Source organism: Rousettus aegyptiacus, unplaced genomic scaffold (assembly GCF_014176215.1).
Source record: "Rousettus aegyptiacus isolate mRouAeg1 unplaced genomic scaffold, mRouAeg1.p scaffold_m13_p_3, whole genome shotgun sequence".
In the NCBI taxonomy this organism is placed as follows: domain Eukaryota; kingdom Metazoa; phylum Chordata; class Mammalia; order Chiroptera; family Pteropodidae; genus Rousettus; species Rousettus aegyptiacus.
Genome location: NW_023416306.1, coordinates 16,776,930 through 16,797,045, shown reverse-complemented (window position 1 = coordinate 16,797,045; position 20,116 = coordinate 16,776,930). Strand labels below are relative to the sequence as shown.

At 49.4% G+C, this 20,116-nt stretch overlaps 1 protein-coding gene across 1 annotated transcript; it reads right to left on the bottom strand.

Annotated features, from left to right (window-relative positions):
* Positions 1–2,872: 2,872 nt before the first annotated feature.
* LOC107500752 (alpha-1-microglobulin/bikunin precursor) lies at positions 2,873–16,217 on the bottom strand. Its single transcript, XM_016126268.2, has 10 exons — positions 16,021–16,217; positions 14,690–14,832; positions 13,055–13,131; positions 12,108–12,224; positions 11,522–11,623; positions 10,647–10,693; positions 5,488–5,569; positions 4,253–4,420; positions 3,779–3,952; positions 2,873–3,040 (listed from the first exon to the last, which is right to left on the bottom strand). The coding sequence occupies exons 1-10, from the start codon at positions 16,171–16,173 to the stop codon at positions 3,009–3,011; spliced, it is 1,095 nt and encodes a 364-aa protein (XP_015981754.2). The 5' UTR covers positions 16,174–16,217; the 3' UTR covers positions 2,873–3,008.
* Between the last annotated feature and the right edge of the window lie 3,899 nt (positions 16,218–20,116).

Below are 20,116 nucleotides of genomic sequence, written 5' to 3'. Positions count from 1 at the left end.
TCCCAAGGGGGATACTGTACGATCAGTGCTGTCAACCCTTTATCTGAGTTGCTTGTTCACCTCTGGCACCAGACCCAGCTCAGCCACTGTTTGATAAATGAGAGAAGGACACAGCCAACAGGAGATGTGGTCCCTGTGGGCCTTGCTTGTGGAGCATTACCCCCTGGGAGAATGAATGGATTGCATCGGAATCCTACTGACCCAGTGCCTGAGGGACATATCCAGTTCTGCTTTGCCCAGTGGTAATTCATGTGCCGCTTGTGACCCTGTACCCTTTGGCCTTGACCTCCCAAGTGATAATGTGTGATGTTATGTATTGTGTGTATTGTCCATTTTCTGGGTAAAAGCGTCTGTGGCTTTGCCAAATTGCTGATGGCATCTGTGAGCACCACCCTCCATGGTGAACTGCAAGGGACCAGCCTGGGTGAACTTGCCCCACCGCAGGCCTCACCCAGAGTTTCACACTACAGACAAACGCACATCAGTGCTTTACTTAAATGAGTCCAGCTGAAGGCGAGTTGGAGAGAAGGTGCCACCGGAAGACAAACTGTGGCCTGAGTGGGTGGGGAGGGGCGACAGGTCCTCCTAAAGCTGGCCTGCTGCTGCTGGAATGTCCATCCAAAGGTAAAACACCACCTTGCTGCCAAGTTGCTGGGATGCTAGACACCCCAGCTCCCAGCTTTATCCCTGTCCTCAGCCTCATGCGGGGTGCTCTCCTTGGATCAGCTGAACAAATTTCATCAAATCGTGTACGTAACGACATATAGGCTGTAAGCTGGACCAGCCTCCCAAAGGGCACGAGCCCTGCCCTGCGAACCACATGGGAGTTTCCTGCTGTGACATGGACATTCCTGAGCAGGCAAATGAAGTTTAATCGAGTTTCTATGCCGTCTAAAACAAAAATTGGGAGTCCTACTGTAGCTGAAAGCATGTTCCCCACACTCTGGAACTTCGCGATCCAATAAGGCTGGAGCCTGGCGCAGAGCCTTCCAATGGCTGGATTTTATAAAGTTCAAAAAAGGACGTGTTTCTTTATTAAGCAGCCATATTTGTTTTGTTGTTGTTGTTTTGTTTTTTGTTTTGTTTGTTTGTTTGGTTTAACAAATGAGTGAATCGTGAGATTTCAGGGCAACACTTTGCTGAGAATGACCGTGGAGTCTCTGAGATGAGCATCACGGACTCCTGACTGAAGTCGCAGATGCGCTTCAGTCCCACTCCACCCCTAAGGGATAATAGAAGGAGCCAATGGAACTTTCTGTTGCGAAGGCTTTAGTAAATGCCATGGAAACAGATGCTTCCGGGACCAGGCAGGGCTGGAGAACCGCAGGGTGGGTACTATCTACAGGGGCTGACTCAGCTCAGCTCCCAGCCCTTCGCATGCAGAATCCAGGACAGGGGCTGCTGGAACTTATTTTTCTAGAGAATTGAGAAACCCAGATTTTCATGTGGAAGCTCAGTTTTTAAATGGTGAATTCGGAACTGTAAAAGTCTATATACCCCATCCACCAGCTGGCCCACGCACCCGTGGCTTGCACCCTGTGGTTTAAACATTTATTCTTCAGGCCACTTCAGAATATCCCTGTTCAGAGTGGCACCTTCAAACTGCCGTAGGTGGCCGTCCCTGGTGTATGAGGCATGACTGGAGATACGGATGCAGGATGTGATGACATTTGTTACTTCCAGGGTGGAGAGCCTGCCTGTCACTTCTCCCTGAACCTACTGCCCTCCAACTTCTGCTCAGAGAGTCTTGGCCATGACCACAAAGACTGTCCCTCAGGACTGTCCTCTCTGTTGGAACTCAGGAGCCCCAAGCAGGAGGGGAGACTTGATGTGATTTGACCAAGGGATCTGCAAAGCTTTCTACACCCAAATCCTTGCTTCTGGTTTTATCCCCTCAACAACAGAAGTGGAATTCCCTCCTTCCTTCTTGCCGAGTGTCTTCAGCAAATGGGCTAATGACATGAGGATAAACCTTGACTGACTGAACCCCCAGCCTTTAGCAAGGTTAGTCACCCCACGGAGAAGAGGCGCTGGCTCTTGCCTGGGTTTCTGCTGCTGGATCAGCTTTTCACTTCCAAGACACCCAAAGCTGAGGCTTCGCTCCCTCAGCAGCAGCCGCATCCAGCGGGGCTTTGGTGGATGGAGCTAGCCAAGAGATATTTATGAACTGCATGTTTATATCCAGGGTGTCTAAACTGGAGGCTTCCAGAGTCATGTTCTTGGGCCAAGTTGGTGCCCGAGGCACCCTGGATGGCCTGGCCCGCCTGTTCTCAAGGGAGGAGAAACCAGGCCAGACCAAGGGCTACTGGGTCTGACCAAGGGCCCTGCTCGTTGTCAAGACACAACGTGAAGGTCAGTGAATATTCTCCTTCTGAGGCAAAGGGCCAGAGTGAGGATCCCAGGAGAGGGGAACTAGCAGGCCTGGTGGAGAAACAGCTGAGATTTTTCAGTTCCTGGCAGCTGGTGCTGGGGACATGGCTCTGCCCAAAGTCAAACATTGGAAGGGGGTTCATGCAGCAAAAAAAAAAAAAAGGGGGGGAATTTTTCAGGCATTGAGCCGCCTGGGTACACTAGGGTATAATTATTCTGTCCCTGGGTTGCTGATGACCCGTCAGACCCCTCCCAGAAACAAGTACCCAGTTTTTGCCTCTTCTAGCTTTTTGAAAGCAAAATAATCTTATTTTTATGCTACTATGGAGTAAATAGAGCTGTGACTTCTAATTTGCATAGCCAGTCTCAATGTCCGAAGACAGTTCTGTCGTATTTCCAACCACTTTTCACTTCTGGGGAAGGCTGGGTCACTCATGGTCCCACTTGCCCCTCTTGCCACCACGTTATACTACTGAGGACAATGAACGGCGAAGGCATGGAATTTCAGGAGTCTACAATTTGGTTTTTATTTGAACCCAGGTCTCTTGGGCCAGCCCGCCCAATGTGGGGCCCTAGAACAGACACTGGCCACAGCCTCCCTGCTGTCTTCTGGCCTGCGGACTCTGGCCTTGGACTGGTCAGTTGGAGAAGCGCAGCAGCTCCTCATCCCCTATGGACAGAGAGAGAGGCTCAGGGGGCAGGTGAGGGGCTTTGCCTGAGGGGATGGTCAGGGGAGGGGATGCCTCATGGAGGAGGAAAGGCAGCTTGGGCTGAGTTGGGGCCTGAGCCTGAGGCCTTCTAGAAGCTTCTGCTTGCCCAATAACTTGATATCTCCAAAGTGCACCGCACAGAATGATCTGACGTTTTTCCTCTTCTGATTTACTTTAGGTGTCATTTCCCAGTTGGGAGATAGGGCACAGAAATCTTAAATGGCTACTGTGCCCTGGGATGCTATTTGTGGTCTCGCTGGAGCCCCACCATCATTATCAGTAACAGCTGCCGTTAGCTGAGTCCTAACTGTGCTAGGCAGTGAAGTCTGGGGAGTACATACTTTGTCCCATTTTACAAAAGAGGAAACCAAGGTTCAAATCGGCACTTGCCCAGTGTGGCCAGCCTGAATGTGGCAGCGCCGGAGTTAGAGACCTGCAGAGCTGGGCTCCTCGATCTGCCCTGCACACCCTCAGCCTGTGCCTGGCCAACGCCTGCCAAGTGCCCCACCCCACCTGGGGTAAGGCCAATGCTGTGGCCCCATTTTATAGAAAGGAAGCTGAAGCCCAGAGAGTGAATAGGCTGGTTACCTGGTGTAGAGTTCAGAACTCGGCTCTCTAGGCACCCCCTCCCTACCAGGGCTCTCTCCCTGGACCCCAACAACCCCTTGGCCCAGCTTGGCACCCACAGGGCCTCCTACCGTCACCAGGGACACCACAGTATTCCTTGCACTCCTTCTCCGAGTAGAACTTGTTGCCATTGCCTTGGCAGCCCCCGTAGATGAAGGTGACGCACTTCCCCTGGACAGCATCAAATGCCCAAAGCTCGTGGTAGCCGCGGCAGGGGCCACTGACTATGGGGAGATTGCAGGCCGCTGTGGAGTGGGAGGGGGACACACAGCGTTAGTAATCCTGAGGACTGGCTGACCTGAGGCAACGGGCCTGAATTAGGGGACCTGCTCATCTAGACCACCTTGTCCCACTCTTTTAGATGGAAACTCAGGCCCACGAGAAGAAAAATTTGCCTAAGGTCACCCATATCCAAATGTGCAACTCCTATGACATAAGGACCCTTGCCCTGAAATTCCATACTACCTGTTCAGTTGGCAGGTGCTTTGCTGGGAGGACAGCGCTATGGGGTATGGCGTGCACGGGGGCAAAGGGCCTGCACTCACCCACAGTTCGGCAGGTCTGCAGACACTCCTTCTCCGAAGCAAAGTTGTTGCCATTGCCCAGGCACCCACCATACTGGAAGGTCTCACAGGCCATGGACGAGCCGTTATAGAAAAACCTACTGATCGTCCCCAGGCAAGGACCTTCTGCATAGCCCAGCTGGCAGGAATCTGGGGAGGGGCAGAACGTCAGTTTTCACTGAGTACTTCCTGTGCACTTGTCACCAGGCTGGACACTTATCGTGCATCGTGTCATTTATTGTTCATCTCCGCACTCAGAGGAAAGCGTATCAATTCATTTTATAGATGAGGAAACTGAGACGTTAAGTGACTTGCCCAGGGTCACACAGAGCTGTGGTTCAAAGCCACATCTCTTGGACTCTAAAGTCCATGCTCGCTCCACTCCGTAACATGGGATTTACCAGCGACCTACAGACCCGCCATCCCACCCGCTGGTTTTGTCTGCCCAAAGACTCTGTCATGATAGCAGCTGACGATACGTTCACCAGCACCCGTGCTGACCAGGCTGACCTCTTCACTGAGGTCCCACCACCATGATGTTGCTATCACTGTTCCTGCCCCCGGAACGCCTCCCTCCCTAAAACCCTACCTGGTACCTGGACATGGCAGGACTTTTTCATCCGTGAAGCTTCTTCCCTGATCCCCTTAACCCTCTGTCCTTTGAGTTCCCCCAGCCTGTTAGCCAACCCTCCCTTTTGGGTCCATCACTTTCTTCCTTGACTGCCTCCCCTACTAGACTAGACTAGAAGTTCCAAAAAGATGTAGGTGGTTTGTCTCTATGACCCCAGTGCTGAGCACAGGGTCTAGGGTGGAGCAGGCTTAAGCGTATGCTGAATGAGTTGTTCGTAAACACTGTCAACTATGCAAATCATCCTCACATCCTTCCACCCGCGCCCACAAGAGTCCCCATGGTCAGCTCGGCAGGCTGTTATCCCATTGTATAGATGAGCCTAGGAGGCCACATGGTGATGCAGAAAGGACAAGCTTCTCACTGTGTAGTTGAGAGATCCTCGCCTCAGAGACTGTGCCTTATCTCCTCTCTCCCCCTACAAACGCTGGTACAAGGCAGAGCACTTGATTTGCCTTTTCTAGGCTCATTCTTTGAGTCTAGCAGAGACATAAGAGACTTCAAGGTTGTGAGGGCAGCTAGGGGCGAGGCAGCCATGGGCCCTTTCTGGAGTATGGCAGAAGGGGGTGAAAAGGTGAGTGATCATTACCTTCTTTCTTGTCGAAATCAGTTGCTAGTTGCCCAGTCCCTGACCCTTCCTCTTCCTGAGGCAGCACAGCCCGCCTGGCTCTCTGGGGAAGGGAAAGAAAAAGAAGTTGCAAGGACCTTGCCGCTATTGCTCACCTGCACCCCTGGAATACATAAACAAACCATCTACTTTGAGAATCATGGTATAGGCAGAAGCACAGCTACTACAATGGTTAATGGACTGTTTTCCCAAATGCATCGACCTGAATTCCAGAATGGGCATCACAGGACAGATTTTTGGTACAGAAGGGAAAATCAGAATCTCAAGGTATAACAATACTTACATATCAAACTTCCAGTTGAAATGCCAAAGAAAATAAAATAATGGGGAGAAAAATCTACCCTAAAGTTGGAAACCAGGGAAGGGCAACATTCCCATACTAGAAACTTAAAGGCATTTCTGCACAATGGAGTATGGGTGTGACTGGTTTGTAGGAAGGGCTGCCAACAAAGGCAGCTGCTCGCAAAGGAAAAGCCATCTAGGAAGGAAGTAAGGAGAAGGACCCTAAGGCTGCCCCTGACACTCCTAGCTGTGGTGCCGAGGTCTGCAGAGCAGAGCAAGATATCTAAGCTGTGGAAGGGGTCTCTGAGTATAAAGTCCCCTGAGGTAATATCCCAAGGCAATTAAAGAAGGGATAAGAAGGGAAATACTGGACACCAGGTAGTCCTCCTGCCCGCAAGTAAGACCTGGAATCTGAAAAAGTAAAACTATGGTAACTTTCAACTTCCCCTTCTTCTCTGAAGGTGTAAGTGAAAGCTGTGATCAGGGACCCCATTGTCTGCCAGAACTCATCTCAAGCTGATCGCATACAGGCCTTCCTTAAAATGAAGGAAAGGAGAAAAATCATGCTCAAAAAATCAGACTGAGCTGGAGAAATAGCTCCACTAAACACAGAATTATAATAAGAAACAAGAGAAAATTTAAACCATCAATGAAATTAAAACATGACTTTGTATCAATATAACAGATGCCAACAGTTATGGAAATGAATAATACAAGAGAGGTAGAAAGTTATTGGAGATGGAAAAGATTTTGTTGAACTTAACAATGCAGTAGACAATAAATTGCAGGTTAGAGATTAGAAGAAATGAATTCATATAATAAAAATTCTAAAAGGAGAGGCAATCGATATAGAAATAATAGAAGAAAACTTTTCTCAGTTATAGAAAGACTTGAGTTGTCCAATTATAAGAGCTCGAAAGGAATGAGGCAAAATTAATGAAGAACCCTACCTAGACATTTCCTAGAGACAAAGAATTAAAAGTCTCTCAGAGTAAATTATGACATTTAATGACAGAAGCTGCAAAGCAATATCTTAGGTTATAAGAAGAAAAAGGTGGTAACCGAGGGATTCTTCACCCACCCAAGCTGTTGACCATGTGATATAAACATATTCTCCAACAGGCAAGGATCCAGTTTTCCACCTATGAATTTTTCTAGAAAAAAAAAAGTTACTTATTGAAATATTCCAACCAATTGAGAAGAGAATCTAAATACAAGAAAATGGATGATGTGATAGCAAAGAAATGATGGTAAAATATAAAGCCAATAAAATATAGAGGTAAGATTACATTATTATTAAAATGGTCATACAGTTTAATGTAAATGTTTAAAAGATTTCTCAAAGCAAAAGGTAGGAAATAGAAACATCAGTCTCAGAATATATTCATAAAAACAAGGATGTGGGAAGCCTGGAAAGAAGAAATGGAAATGTACCAGATTCCTCTCTTTTGCAAGGGTATCATTAGTTATCATTTCATTCTTGACATTGATAAAGACAAATTACATTGAGATATGGATTAAGACGGCAGACCGAAATGCCCCTCAAAATTGCCCTCTCCAATACCTAACAATTAGCAAAATGTGAATTCAGAAATACTAGTCCCCAAATCTTAAACAAGGAGAGGGGCACAATTTAAAGCAAAAACTAAAACTGCCAACTAAGGAAAGAAATGAGATATGCTGGAGCTAAATGGGATGGTCAGCAAGGTTCACCTCCTAACCCTGCCCTCCAACTCCCAGTCCTGGAAAGTCATCAAATTCCCTAACTGCCAAATCTTGAGAATGGGAAATTAAGGGGAACCCTATTTTTCCCCCCTCTTCTAGTAGAGCAGCAGTGAAAAATGACTAGTGGGAAGAAAAGAGGAAACTAGACTAGAAGCTCTAAGTGAAGGTTCTGGAGCTAAACAATCTAATGCTCAGAGGGTGTCACCTGGGACCCCTGCGCATCATTGCCAGCCCCGCCAGGTGGAATGAAGCCCACATGGGGTATTTAGCAGTCCTTCAAAAGAGAGAGCAATACGAGGGTATTGCAACCAACCTTGGACTTTGGAAAAGTGGATGGAACACAAAATACCCAGACTTTACACTAATTTTCCCACCAGGCTCAAATTTAGTGGGAAAAGAGCCAAGAAGTCATGAAACCACCCACCCCACCACATCAGAAAGTCTGGCTAAAACTGGCTAAGCAGGAGCAAGGTAACAGGAAATGGTACAGAAACTACCCACTTCAGAAATAAATGACTAAACAGGCTGACCTAGAGAAAGAGCCTATCGTGAACTGCCTAGACTTCCTCTCAGGAATGGGTTTAACATTCCCAGGGGCTGGAAATGCTGCTGTCGACAGCCCTCAGCTGTCAGCCTCTATGGAGACCGCTCAGCTGAAGGAAGCCTCTTACTCAAAGTCATATCCTCTTCCCAGACAGAGGAACATGGAGGTATCAAGGCCCCACCCCTTGGTGCCATCATGGGACAACTCAGAACACCCCTCCTGGTTCCAGACCCCCCTAGAGGGCCTGCCTGAGGCATTGTGACTGCATCACAGCTTTATTTCTCCCTCTGCTCAGTCCTCCCTTCCCTTCCACGGGTGTTAATCTCAGGCACCCCACTTGTAACACCAACTTAGAAGAAACTCAAGGAGCAGAAGGAAGTTCCTCAATGGCCTCGAGCTGTAGAATGACCTTAAAAGAGCGTGCATTTATTAAAGCAACACTCAGAGATAAAATGGTAAGCCACAGAATAAGATGAAAAGAGAGAACCCAGGCCTAGATACACAAATTGAGAACCAAAACAACAAAAATTCAGAGCTAGTGAATAAATTAGAAATTGTAATTAACAGAATGGATGCTGCTAAATGGAATGACTGTCATAGGAGGAAGGTTGGTGGGAATCTCAGTTAAAACAGATGAATGCAATCTGGGAGAAGCTAGTGCATGTGGAAGACAAAGATGCTCCAGGATAAAGAACAAGTGTTTCCAAGGCGTTGAAACCCAACAAAGGGAACGGAAGATGGATTCCATAACGTGCAAGAGAGTTCCCTGAAATACAGAGGAAATATGATCTGTGGATGGAAATAGCATGCTGTATTCCAAGGAGTTTTGATATGGACTTCTCAACACCCAGGCATGTCTTTGTTAAGAAGTTGATTTCAAGGATAAACCGTTCAGGTATCTGGGCAGAAGAAACAAAGTCACTACAAGGAGAAGAAATATCAGGCTGGCCTCCAGCTTTCCACAGCAATGATCTGTGCTTGAGAACAGTGGAGCAATGCATTCAAAGCTTTTCCTGGGGGAAAGAAAACATGGCCCAAGAATATGACTGCAAAACATTATTCCAGCATGAAGGACACCTGGCAGACCTGCTCAAGCAGGGAAGAATTCAGGTATCAAAACACTCATGAACACACCTCAGAAACAACTCCCTGGGTAAAGAAATGGCACTAACTAAAAAGAGTAATAGAAAGAAATCTCAGGATCTCGGGAATGGAGACGCTGTGGCCATATTCACTAACGGTGAGCACAGGGTCATTAAAACATGAAACTACTGCTAAACGACTGGTAGTTATGACAGAGCAGAGCGGAGACGGTAGCAATCTGGACGACGTAAAAGAAAACGAGGACAGAAGATGCGACAAAGTGTGAGCGTGCCAGCATCTGTCTTTCAAGTCACCGAGACAACAGATAGCCTCTCAAAGTATATCCAACGATGGCGCTAGCCTAGCAAATGTTGTTGTTGTTGTTGTTTTTTTCCATAACCTTGAATGTACTCAGAGCATTCTTGAGGAAATAAATCGCTTGTGGTGAAGAAACATCTACTTGACATTCAGGAAGTCCACTTCTTTTTAAAAAAATTTTAAAGTTACAGGTAAGGCTTTTAAAAAATTAGAAATAGCATCTGTAATATAATTCCATGTAGTCGCAGTTTATGTAAATCTGTGCACTTGTCTATCCAAACCCTGTTCTATCTGTCCTTCTACTCACGTGGATGCATGTCAAGATTCCTGGAATGATGTGAATGCTGGTGGTTTTGGGGTGGCGGAATTTTTTTAAAAACTCTTATTTTTTTATGTTTTTCTGCTTTGTTTTAATTCTTTATAATGAGCATATATTAGTGAGGGGGAGGGAGAGGGAGTTTTTTTTAATGTAGAAGCAAACAATATGTTAAAGTGTTAATTCTATGTAGGAATAAGGACTTTTTTTTGATTTCTTGTATTTTTTTTCCATTTTCAAGAATATGCTTCTAAATAAATATATATAGTTATATACACATATATAGATATATACACACATCAATAGAAAAAGTTAGGATATATAATTTTCCTATCAGAGAAACAATCAGAGAAAAATAGAATGACTAAAGCTTAATCAGTATGGCAAAAAAACAGGAAAATAAAACAAAAGTAAGGAAACAAAAAAATCAAACAGCAGCATGAGAGAAGACATACTTTGAGAAGTTGTTTGCTCTTCAGGCTTGCTGTGTTTTAGAAAGATCAGTTCATTTTATTTTCATTTATTGAGTATAGTCATTTCATTAAGTATTTTACTGCTTTTAGGCACCATGCTAAGACCTTTTCCCATTATGTCATTGAATTCTAGCACTTGGAAGGCAAGTGTAATTGCCCCATTTCACAGATGAAGAAAGTGAGGTCCAGATGGAGCAAAACTAGCCTAAATCACAGAACCCAGGTTGAGCCCAAGTGGGTCTGGCGTCAAACCCATGCCCCTCACTGCATTCCCTCAACCCTCTCGGCGACTCCACCGACCACCGCAGCAGGACCTAAGCAAGAGCAGCAGAAACCAAGAGGGCAGGGAAGGGATGGAGTGGGGGGAAGCGATACTCACTGGGAGTGAAGTGGGCTCTGGCTCCTGCTCCCCAGGGACACACTCTCCTAGGTCAGAGGACAGGAGACAGGTGAATAACTGGGCCAGCTTAGTGGTGGGGCGGGAGGTTTAGGGGAGGCATCCTAGAGTAGAGAGGGCTTTGTTGCTTTCATAGTGCTGCTGACTGTGTGCCAGGTGGGCATCGTCTCGCTGGGGACTGCCTTGTGGGTTATCCTACTTCATGAATGGCTCCACCCACGGGGCTTGCCGAAGGTCGTTCATGAGAAAAGCGACAGGCTGGCGGCTGCACCACCATCGCCGCCTGTGTCGTTTCCGCCCCGCCGTTTCATCAGCACCATCCCAAGAACGGCATCGGCTAACATGTGTTGAGCACTTACCAGACACCAGGCACAGAGCTATTGTATTTAACAGTTTTATCTCATTGGTTCCTAACGGCAACTTACGAGGGAGGAATTATTGTCCCCGTTTTACAGATGAGGAAAATGAGGCTCTGGAAGGCTGACCAGCCAGAAGCCACACAGCTCAATCTGAACTTCGGTGCCGTAAGTCTGGAGCCCATTCTCTTAATTTTAAGACTCTATTGCCTCCTAACGGGTGCCTATGGATTCCGAGTATAACCTCATTGAGACCCGTGACAGCAGAGTGAACACCGGATTCATTCTAGCCTGGGCTTTGCCGGGTACATGCCATGTGACTTGGAGCAAATCCAGGGGCCCCAGCTTCATTCTCTTTAAAGAAGGAATGGAGACTGTAGCCCTGCCGATCTCAGAAGGTTATGAGAAAGGCCCTCTTATAGGGGGCTGGGAAGATGTTCTCTAGAGTCATAAGCATGAGAAGGGAACAGGAATGTGAGGTGGGGAGGGGGTTCCATTTACCTCTGTCAGCCATGGTGAAGATAGAGTCCTCAGGGATGCCCACACCCAGGGCAGTCTCCCGGAACTCCTCCAGCAGGCTTTCCCGAAGCTGCGGCTCCCGCCCTGCCAGTGAGAAGCAGGGAAGATGCTTAGAACCACAGGCATCTCAGCTGACAGGGCCTAAGATTATTTTGCCCAATGATTTTCATTTTGGATAAGTTTGAAAACCGTTGGTCCAATTTGTTCTCTTCGATACACTTATGGAAAGATCAGCTCTGAAAGAGGAAGAGGTGTCCCTCCTGGGCCCCTACCCACATCTCCCAACTCCACACACATGGCTCTGTCCACTGGTTCCTTTAAGGGCCTGGAGGCTCCAGAATTCTCTGGGTCTGGAATTGAAGAGATCCAAAGAAGAGGATTCTACCTCCAATGAGAGACTGAGCCTTACCTCCTTCGGGGAGAATAAATGATCACAACTTTCCCTTAACTGAAGTTTTGTCAGAAGGAAAAAGCAAAACTCCCTGCTCCTCCCCAGTCCACTATCCCTAAATCCCAGGTCTCCTCCCACCCACAACTCCAGTGGGCTTATCTAGTTCCAGGCCTTTACCATAGAGCTTGGCAGTAATGGTGGGCCCATGGTGACGGCTGAATTTCTTGCTCAGAATAATGGCATACTCATCATAGTTGGTGTGGACCACATAGGACTCGATGGTGACGTTCCATTCTGCACAGGAGATTCAGGAAGACAAAGGCTAAGTGACCAGAAGGCTCTTCTAGCCTGAGATTCTTCACCCGTTCACCCACACATCATCTGTGCAGCCATCCGCTGTTTCCAATCCCTCTCTACATTCATGTATCTATTCATCCATCTTCAGTCTATCTCCCTCTCCATCCATCCATCTCCTCCATATAGTCATCATTAATTTGTCCACTATCATTCTATCTACCCTCCTTCCCCATATATCAATCCATAAATTCATCCGTTTCCATCCTCCCTCCCTCTGTATTTCCCTTCTTTCTTCCTTCTTTCTCTCCTTTCTTTCCTCTAGTCGTTAAACCATCAATCGATTGATTAACCAACTCACTTATCTGCCATCCATACATGTATCCATTTACCAATCATTTGTTTATTCTCTTAATAATTTATCCAACCATCCGTCTACCCAAACATTCATATATTCAACCCCTAACACAATTATTTGACATATAGAGCATGTTCAACAAACATCTGCTGGACAAATGAATAAATTCATGTCCAAGTCCTTAACATGAAGACGAATGAAATCCTGATGTTATCCTCAGCATTCACACCATCACTATAATTCTGGATGTGCATGAGCATGAGCACAGGGGGTGGGAGGGAGAATAAAGAGGATGCGTAGGAGGAAAAAGGAAGAATTTTGGAGGAAGGCTAAATAACATCTCAGAAAAAAATGGGAGGAAAAGTTCTATAGGCAGAGAGAGCTAAGACAGAAAGAAAAAAAAAAGCTTAAGACATAAAGGCATTTTTTAGCAAAGGAGAGGACTGTGGATGTCTTCTTCGACTTAACTTACTAGATTTGTGATAGAGGAACTTTCCATCGGTGTCTGTTTTCTCATAAGTCTCAGACATCTCCTCACAGACGCCTTTTCTGGAAATGAACAAACCAAAAGAAAGTGAAATTCTGGTCCTGACACCCCGCTCTCTCACTGAGTCATTCCCGAATGTCTTGTTTTGTTTTCAATTTGGAAAGTAACAATTTTAAATATCTTTTTTTAAGCCTCGCATTAGCCCCGGGAGACACTCATTTCACATATGAGGGACCAGAGGGACAGAGAGAAAAGGGACTAATCCATGCCATCCTTGACAAATCCAGCACTAAAAATCGGCTTCTTTAACCAAATCTGCGTGTTGTACTGATGCACTGGGGAATCAGAGTGACGAGTTAACGTGTTAGTTCACTCATTACTCTGTGTCTCTTGCCCAGTTTCTTCATCTGTGAAATGGGGATAATGACAGTTTCTACCTCACATGGTGGCCGTGAGGGTCAAATGGGATATCATTTAGAGTAAGCGCTCTGCATGTTTTAGCTATTGTTGTGATGATGATTATTACTTATGTTAAGAACATTTACTGAGCAGCTTCTATGTGCCAGGCACTGTGCTACATGTCAGGGATACAGAGGAGGGCAAGACGGACCCTGTCCCTTCATGGAACTTGCAATTGAGTGGAATGGATGGGCAGGCCAGAGGCGGGTGGCAGGCAGTGTGCCGTGCCGGGGGGAGCACGTGGTGCTCCGAGAGCACAAAGGCAGGCACGCAACCTGGGCTTGGGGTAGGGGAGGATCAGGGAGGGCTTCCTGGAGGACGTGACGTAAAACATGAGACCTGAAGGATCCATAGGAACTAGCCCAGAGAGGTGGGGAGGGGTTTTCCCAGTGGAAGGAACACACAGTACAAAGGCCAAGAGGTACAAGAAGATGGAGTGAGTGTCCTGGAACTGAAAGAAAGTCCGCTTGGGCGAGCCGCAGACGGCAGGGGAGAGAGTGGGGCGGGGAACGGTGGGTTCTGGGAGGGGCCTGGAAGGCCACGTCGAAGGGGTTGGATTTTATTTCCAAGGGCAATAGGGAGCTATGGGAAGGTTTAAACAGATTAGAATTTTCGAAAGCTCTTTCTGGTTGCGGGGTGAAGAATGGATTCAATAGGAGGTTTGCAGAGAAATGTAGGGAGGCTACTGTGGACAGCCAGGAAAGGAAGGAAGGGGCTTGGACCAAAGTGGTGGCAGGGAAGAGGGGAGAAGTGAACAGGTTGGAGGTATTTGGGAAGAGAATGGATGGGGCTTGGTGGTGGATCGAACGGCTCAAGGCAACAGAGGATTCTAGGCCACCTGCTTTTGCCCAGGTTTCCCAGTTGGGTGCCTGGCATGCGGAAGTGCCCTTACTGAGCTAAAGGATGGCCAAGGAGCACGAGAGGCTTGGAAAACAGGCACAGTGTTGCGGGCATTGCCCTCTAGGTGCAGTGGGATGAGTACAAAGGGATGCCCTACTGGAGCGGAGCAGGGATCAGAAGCCCAGAGGGGCAGGCCTGCCTGGAAGTGGAGGTCTGTAACCTCCCAGGACAGGGTGGTGACTGAAGCCAGGGTGGGTTGGTGGGCAGGCCTGACCTGGTCCCTTGTCCCTCTTGCCCATTCCACGCCACCCCCAAGCTCACCTCCAACGGGTGCTGGTCGTGCTGATCCGCCTCCCCATCGGTTCTGCTTTCAGCACCAGTGTGCTCATGGTCAGCCTGTCCTTGAACTTCATCAGCCATGGGCAGGTGGAGCCCATGGCCACGTGGAACCATTTTCCATAGAACTAGGAGGCAGCACAGCGCTGAGGATCTGGATTTGCCTCAGACCTTGAAGAACACTTGGTAGACACCTGCTCCCCTCCCTCCTCTCAGTGACTAATCCTTTTAAATGGTACCGTCCTGTAGCTAATTGGAAGCCACAGGGCTTCGAGGGAAGATGGAACCCTCATGGTGGAAGTTCAAGCATTGAGGCAAGATGGGATCCCACCCACCCGGCAGAAGGCCTTATTCTGCTGAGATTCAAGATCTGCGCCGCTTCTTGGAGATGGTCCAAATCCCTGTGCCCTTAGGTTGCCATCGATCACTGCTTCCCGAGAGTAGAGTCCTGCCTTTTTCCCCTCTGGGGACAGGGCGCTCACCACCTGGCAAGCAGCCCATAGCGCTGCATTAGAAAGTATATCCTTTCCTTGAGCTGACTGTGCATCAGAGTTGAGCGAACCCTCGTGTCGCTGCAGAGGGCCAATGAGCCTCCCGCTCTGCCCCATCCCAGGCTGCCCCCCAGGGCCCTGCTCCTCACCGCCCCTGCATCCAAGACCCTTCTTTCGCCCTAAAAGTAAAAAAAAAAAAAAAATCTATAAGACACCACGGCTCGGAGGGTCTGAGGACCCCTCATACTGACGTGGAGACTGAGCCCTGGGCAGACAGGTCCTATTCAAGGTCACAGTGATTCGGGCAGTGCTGGGGCCAGAATGCGGCCCTAGGACTCCCTGCATACGGTGCCCTGGCCAGGCCGCTTATTCCCACCAGCCCTCATCTCTGTCCTGTTTCTCTTCTCCCCATAACCCACATGCCCAGGACAAGATAACAGAGAAGTGTCAGGGGAGAGAATGGTGAAGGCCCGGGGGCGGGGTGGGGCAGGAACAGTTGAGAAAGCCCGGTGCTGGGGCATGGGGTGGGGGGCAGCAGTCAGGACAAAGCCTTCCCCGCATGGATTCCCCTTGGAGCCTGAGAGGACAGGTGTGAATGTGAGGACATTTGACTCAGAATGTCAGGCGAGAGTCCCAAAGAATAATGGCTACATAGAGTTGCCACTTCAACAAATTCCAGATGGTCTGAGGCAGGAAGGGCTTTCCGAGACCCACCCCTGGAGTTCCAGATGGGGAGACTGAGACCCCAAGGCAGACAGGACTTGACCCCCAGCACGACCCAGCTGCTCAGACACCCGCCATTGCACCCAGAGAGGCGAGCCTTACCCTAGAGATGTCGAAGTTCTCTTGCACTTGGATGTCCGGCAGTGTCGGCACAGGGTTGGCGCTCACCACCACGCAGGCGGCCAGCAGCAGAGGTAGGGCCCCGAGACTCTGCATGGCTCTGGCTCCTCTACCTAGGGGGACAGAGGTGCTCATTCCCTGCCCGAAGCAGCTGCAAACTGAGGCTGGGGAAGAAACCTGTGGCTTGTAAGTGACCTTGGTGTTTGCCCTGCTCAGCCAGGACCAATCAGAGCCCCACGGCCAGGGCTGATTGATCTCTTGCAGTGCCTTGGCTGGGCTCAGTGGTCCGAGGGGCCAGGGTGTCTGTTCCAGGAGTGGCATTGGCCAAACACAGCAGTACCCAGATGCAGCCTGGGCTGGAATCACCCCCAGAAATCTTCTCCAGAGACTCCCCCCCTGTCACAGGGTGCATGTGAGGTCAGGGGACACAAGTAACCCTGGCCTTCCCCACTGTGTCATTCCACCTGGACCTCGCACTCCTGTGAGATAGCAGGACAGGTCTGACTGGGCCTATTTCTCCTATGAGAAAACTGAGGCCCAGGGAGAGGAAACAACTTACCAGAGACCACAGGGAAGTCTATGGCAGAGCTGAGACTAAATGCAGGCGTCCCGTCCCCAGAGCTCCTTCTCTCACCCCAGCTTCCCACAGCCCCGGCAAACGACATCAGAAATAATGATGGTGACAATTACGATGACGGCTTCCGCTCGCTGAGCACCTGCCGTGTGACCGCTCTGTGCCGGCGCTTTGCACTTACCGCAGAACTAAATTCGGTCCCCACGACCGCCCCATAAGGTGGGCGCTGTTTTCCCCCTTACAGGCAGGGAATTCACGTCTCAAGAGGTAAACGACTTGCCCACGGTCTCACATCTGAGAAGCGGCATCGCCGGAGGAAGCAGCTTTTGGCGTCGTCAAGAGCACGGACTCGGGAGCCAGGATGCCTTCTGTGCCAGTCACTGGCTGCACGGCCTTGGACGAGCGACTTTACCTGTCCATGCCTCAGGTTCTCATCTGTAAGTAGTGGTAACCATGGTTCCTGGTTCACAGCATCGTTGTGGGGCTAAAGGCGTTGTTGACACTTGCAGAGCCCGTCGACAGTATCTGGCACATAGAGCCGAATCAGCTCGTAACAGGTTGATGAGTGCCTCGCCCCCCAAATGCTCAGAATGTGACCTTACCTGCGCATGTAATTTATTAAAATGAGGTCGTACTGGATGAGGGTGGGTCCTGAACCCAATGACGAGTGTCTTTATGAGAGAAACGAGAGGGAGAGCCACAGAGGGACGCACGGAGAACGCTGAGGCAGAGGCTGGGCGAGCCAGCTACGAGTCGAGGAACACCGAGGTCTGCCGGAAGCCACCAGAGGCCAAGAAGAGGCAAGGAAGGCTCCATCGCTAGACCCTGCCGAAGGCACGTGACCCTGTGCCGACAGCGCCGTGTCAGACTTTTAACCTCCGGAACCGTGAGGGAGCGCGTTTGCGTTGTGTGAAGCCACCCAGTTTGTGGTACTTTGTCACAGCAGCCTTAGGAAACTAGATGGTCTTCATTAAACTGAAAAATCTAAAGAGGATTTTTTTTTAAAGCCCAGGTCTGCTTGCCTCCAGAGCTCAAACCCTGGCCAGGGACACCGCCGACCCTCTCCGTGGTCAGAGCTGTGGTCCTTACTCCTCCCCGCCCCCTCTGGGCATGGAACATCCCATACTCCCAGCAGCCTCCTTGCTCCCTGAAGGACCCCCGTCAGACAGGAGGTTCCAAAACCAAGATCCTTGCTCACGTGAGAATCTGGGAGTTCTCCCCACCTAGTCAGTGGAACCAACAAATGGTGTGTCATGTCCCTGCTGTAAGAGCCACACAAATTTGTCTTTCCCCAGTATCAGGAGCAAGTGTATCTCTGCTCATCATAAGAGAGTGCTGCCTTGGCTCCAACACTGACAGCTTGGCTACCGATGGCATTTTTTTTTTTTTTTTTTGCTCTGGCTGCCAGGAAGCTCAAAGCTATGTTACAAGTTTGATCACAACTGTATGGGCTTAGATTTGGGAGGCAATTATCTTCCCCCTTGTCGACAAAGTTTCTCAGTCTTTAATGTTTGGTTAGCGGCGGTAGTAAGGAGGCAATCTGAGTTAAGGGGAGTACAGAGAACTGGGAGCTGGAACCCCTGGCTTCGGGTTCTGTGTGAATTTGGGGATGGCTTTCTCTTTCTGAAGCCCACTCTCTTCATCTTTAAATGGAAGGTAAAAGTCCCTGTCCTGTCTGCCAAGAGGTTAAATGAGGCAATGTATGTGACAGTGCTCTGTAAACTATTACATTGCCTGTGTGATAAGCTCAGACATTCGTCTTGGAGAAACCAGGCCTGGTAAAGAATGAAAACAAAACAAAACAAAACAAAACAAAACAACGAGTTATGAATTGGAATAGAGCTGCCCTATTAAGGTTGTCTACAGCATACCATGATGGCTCCTCTGATTTTCCCAGCAGGTCTGTATTACTAGGGTTGCCAACCCCATTGGTTCATGGGAAGCCCAAGGCATATGGAGTGCAGAAGAATCTGGGCTTCTTTGGCCAGGACTGTTCATTCAGCCACACAGCCTCTCCTGGGGGAGGGGAGAGGCTGGAGGCTGGTCCCAGGATGTTGATCTCTCCTCCTGCCTCCAGGGATGTTTGCTCTCTTGAGATTATTAACCAGCACAAACAGAGGGAGTAAACTCTGCCAAGGGCCACTGGACTTTGAGCTGCTTTTTAAAAATTAACCCTGGGCCTCAAGGATGCACAGCCAACAGCGGTCAAGAGGTGCCGACCCCTCTTTCCTCTCTCGCCATTGCGGTGGGAGCATGGAGGCTCTGGGGCCCCTGCCCTCCCAGGGGAGTCAGGGGTCCAAGAGTCCACAGGAACTGGCAAATTCCAGAATCATTTCTAGGGGTGAGGGAGGGCTTGCCCCATGTAGGAGGCCTCAGAGCCTCAGAGGTGCCTTGAGCAGTAGGGAATAGAAGCCTCATTTTCAGATGAAAACAGAGGCTCAGAGAGGGAACAGGACTTGTTTAAGGTCGCCCAGCTGCGGTCGAGCTGGAGCGCAAGCTTCCCCCATCTTTTATTCATTTGTCCACTCATTCATTCACCAAATACGTACTCTGTACTTGGCAGCGATAGGATGGAGAATATGAAAGACCTCTCAGTGCTGAGCAGGGCGGGATGGGAAGGAATGAAGAGAAGATAAGACAAGAGAGTCACTGCAGTGAGGGGGGAAGCAGAGGCCAGGGGAAGGGAGTCTAACTGGATGAGCAGGAGTTAGCCAGACCAAAGCGCATGGGGCGATGGGGAAAGAGAGTGCTCCAGACAGAGGGAACGGCAACTGCAGAGGCTTAGAGGAGAAAGAGGAAGAGAGAGAAATGTATTTGAAATGCAAAACGAAACACCAAAACCGCATAGGTCTGGAGATTGGACAGAGGGCCGTGGCAAGATGAGGCTGGGGGGGCTGGGGGGCGTGGCCAGCGCCCAGCAGGTAAGACCTGTGATGCCGGGCCCAGGGGCTTGCTCGTTACCTGGAGCGTGCAGGAAACACTGCGGGGTGTTCAGAAGTGAGCGGACCGTCAGATTTGTATCAGGAGGGATCAAGGAGGAGGCAGTCGCAGTGGGAGGCCCAGGAAAGCAACTCCCCAGGCGGTTTTCCAAGAAGAAGGAAGGACCTGGGGCACTGGGACCTGGTGACTGGACAAGCGGGGACGTTGAGGGCATTGGGCAGAACTCAGAACTAAGGCCAGGGTCAGGGTTCCTCTGATACTGGTGGAAGGGGATGGCAGGTGACCTTCCCTCTCCACGAGAAGGTATCCATCCAGCTGCGGGCCTCACCCCGAATGCCTGACCCTGCCCAGCTCCTGCGGACTCGAAGCCAAAGCCTGTCCAAAGCTGGAGGTGAGCAGCGCCCAGGATTCCACGACCAGCAACAGGAGAAGAGATGTCTTCGCTGCCCTGTGATTTATAAGTGTTGCTACTAGGCCACCCAGAAACTTGGGTCCCAGTCTCTGTGACTGGCGGGGTGACCGTGGGTCAGTCCTCCCTCCCTGGCCTCGCCTTCTTCATCTAGA

Excerpts from the sequence above, each read along its gene's own strand:
- LOC107500752 (XM_016126268.2), bottom strand. The coding sequence starts at position 16,173 with ATGAGCACCTCTGTCCCCCTAGGTAGAGGAGCCAGAGCCATGCAGAGT. Across the intron at positions 14,833-16,020 it reads AGAACTTCGACATCTCTAGG|TTCTATGGAAAATGGTTCCA; the intron begins GTAAGGCTCGCC and ends GCTGCCTCCTAG. Across the intron at positions 11,624-12,107 it reads CATTACTGCCAAGCTCTATG|GGCGGGAGCCGCAGCTTCGG; the intron begins GTAAAGGCCTGG and ends TCTCACTGGCAG.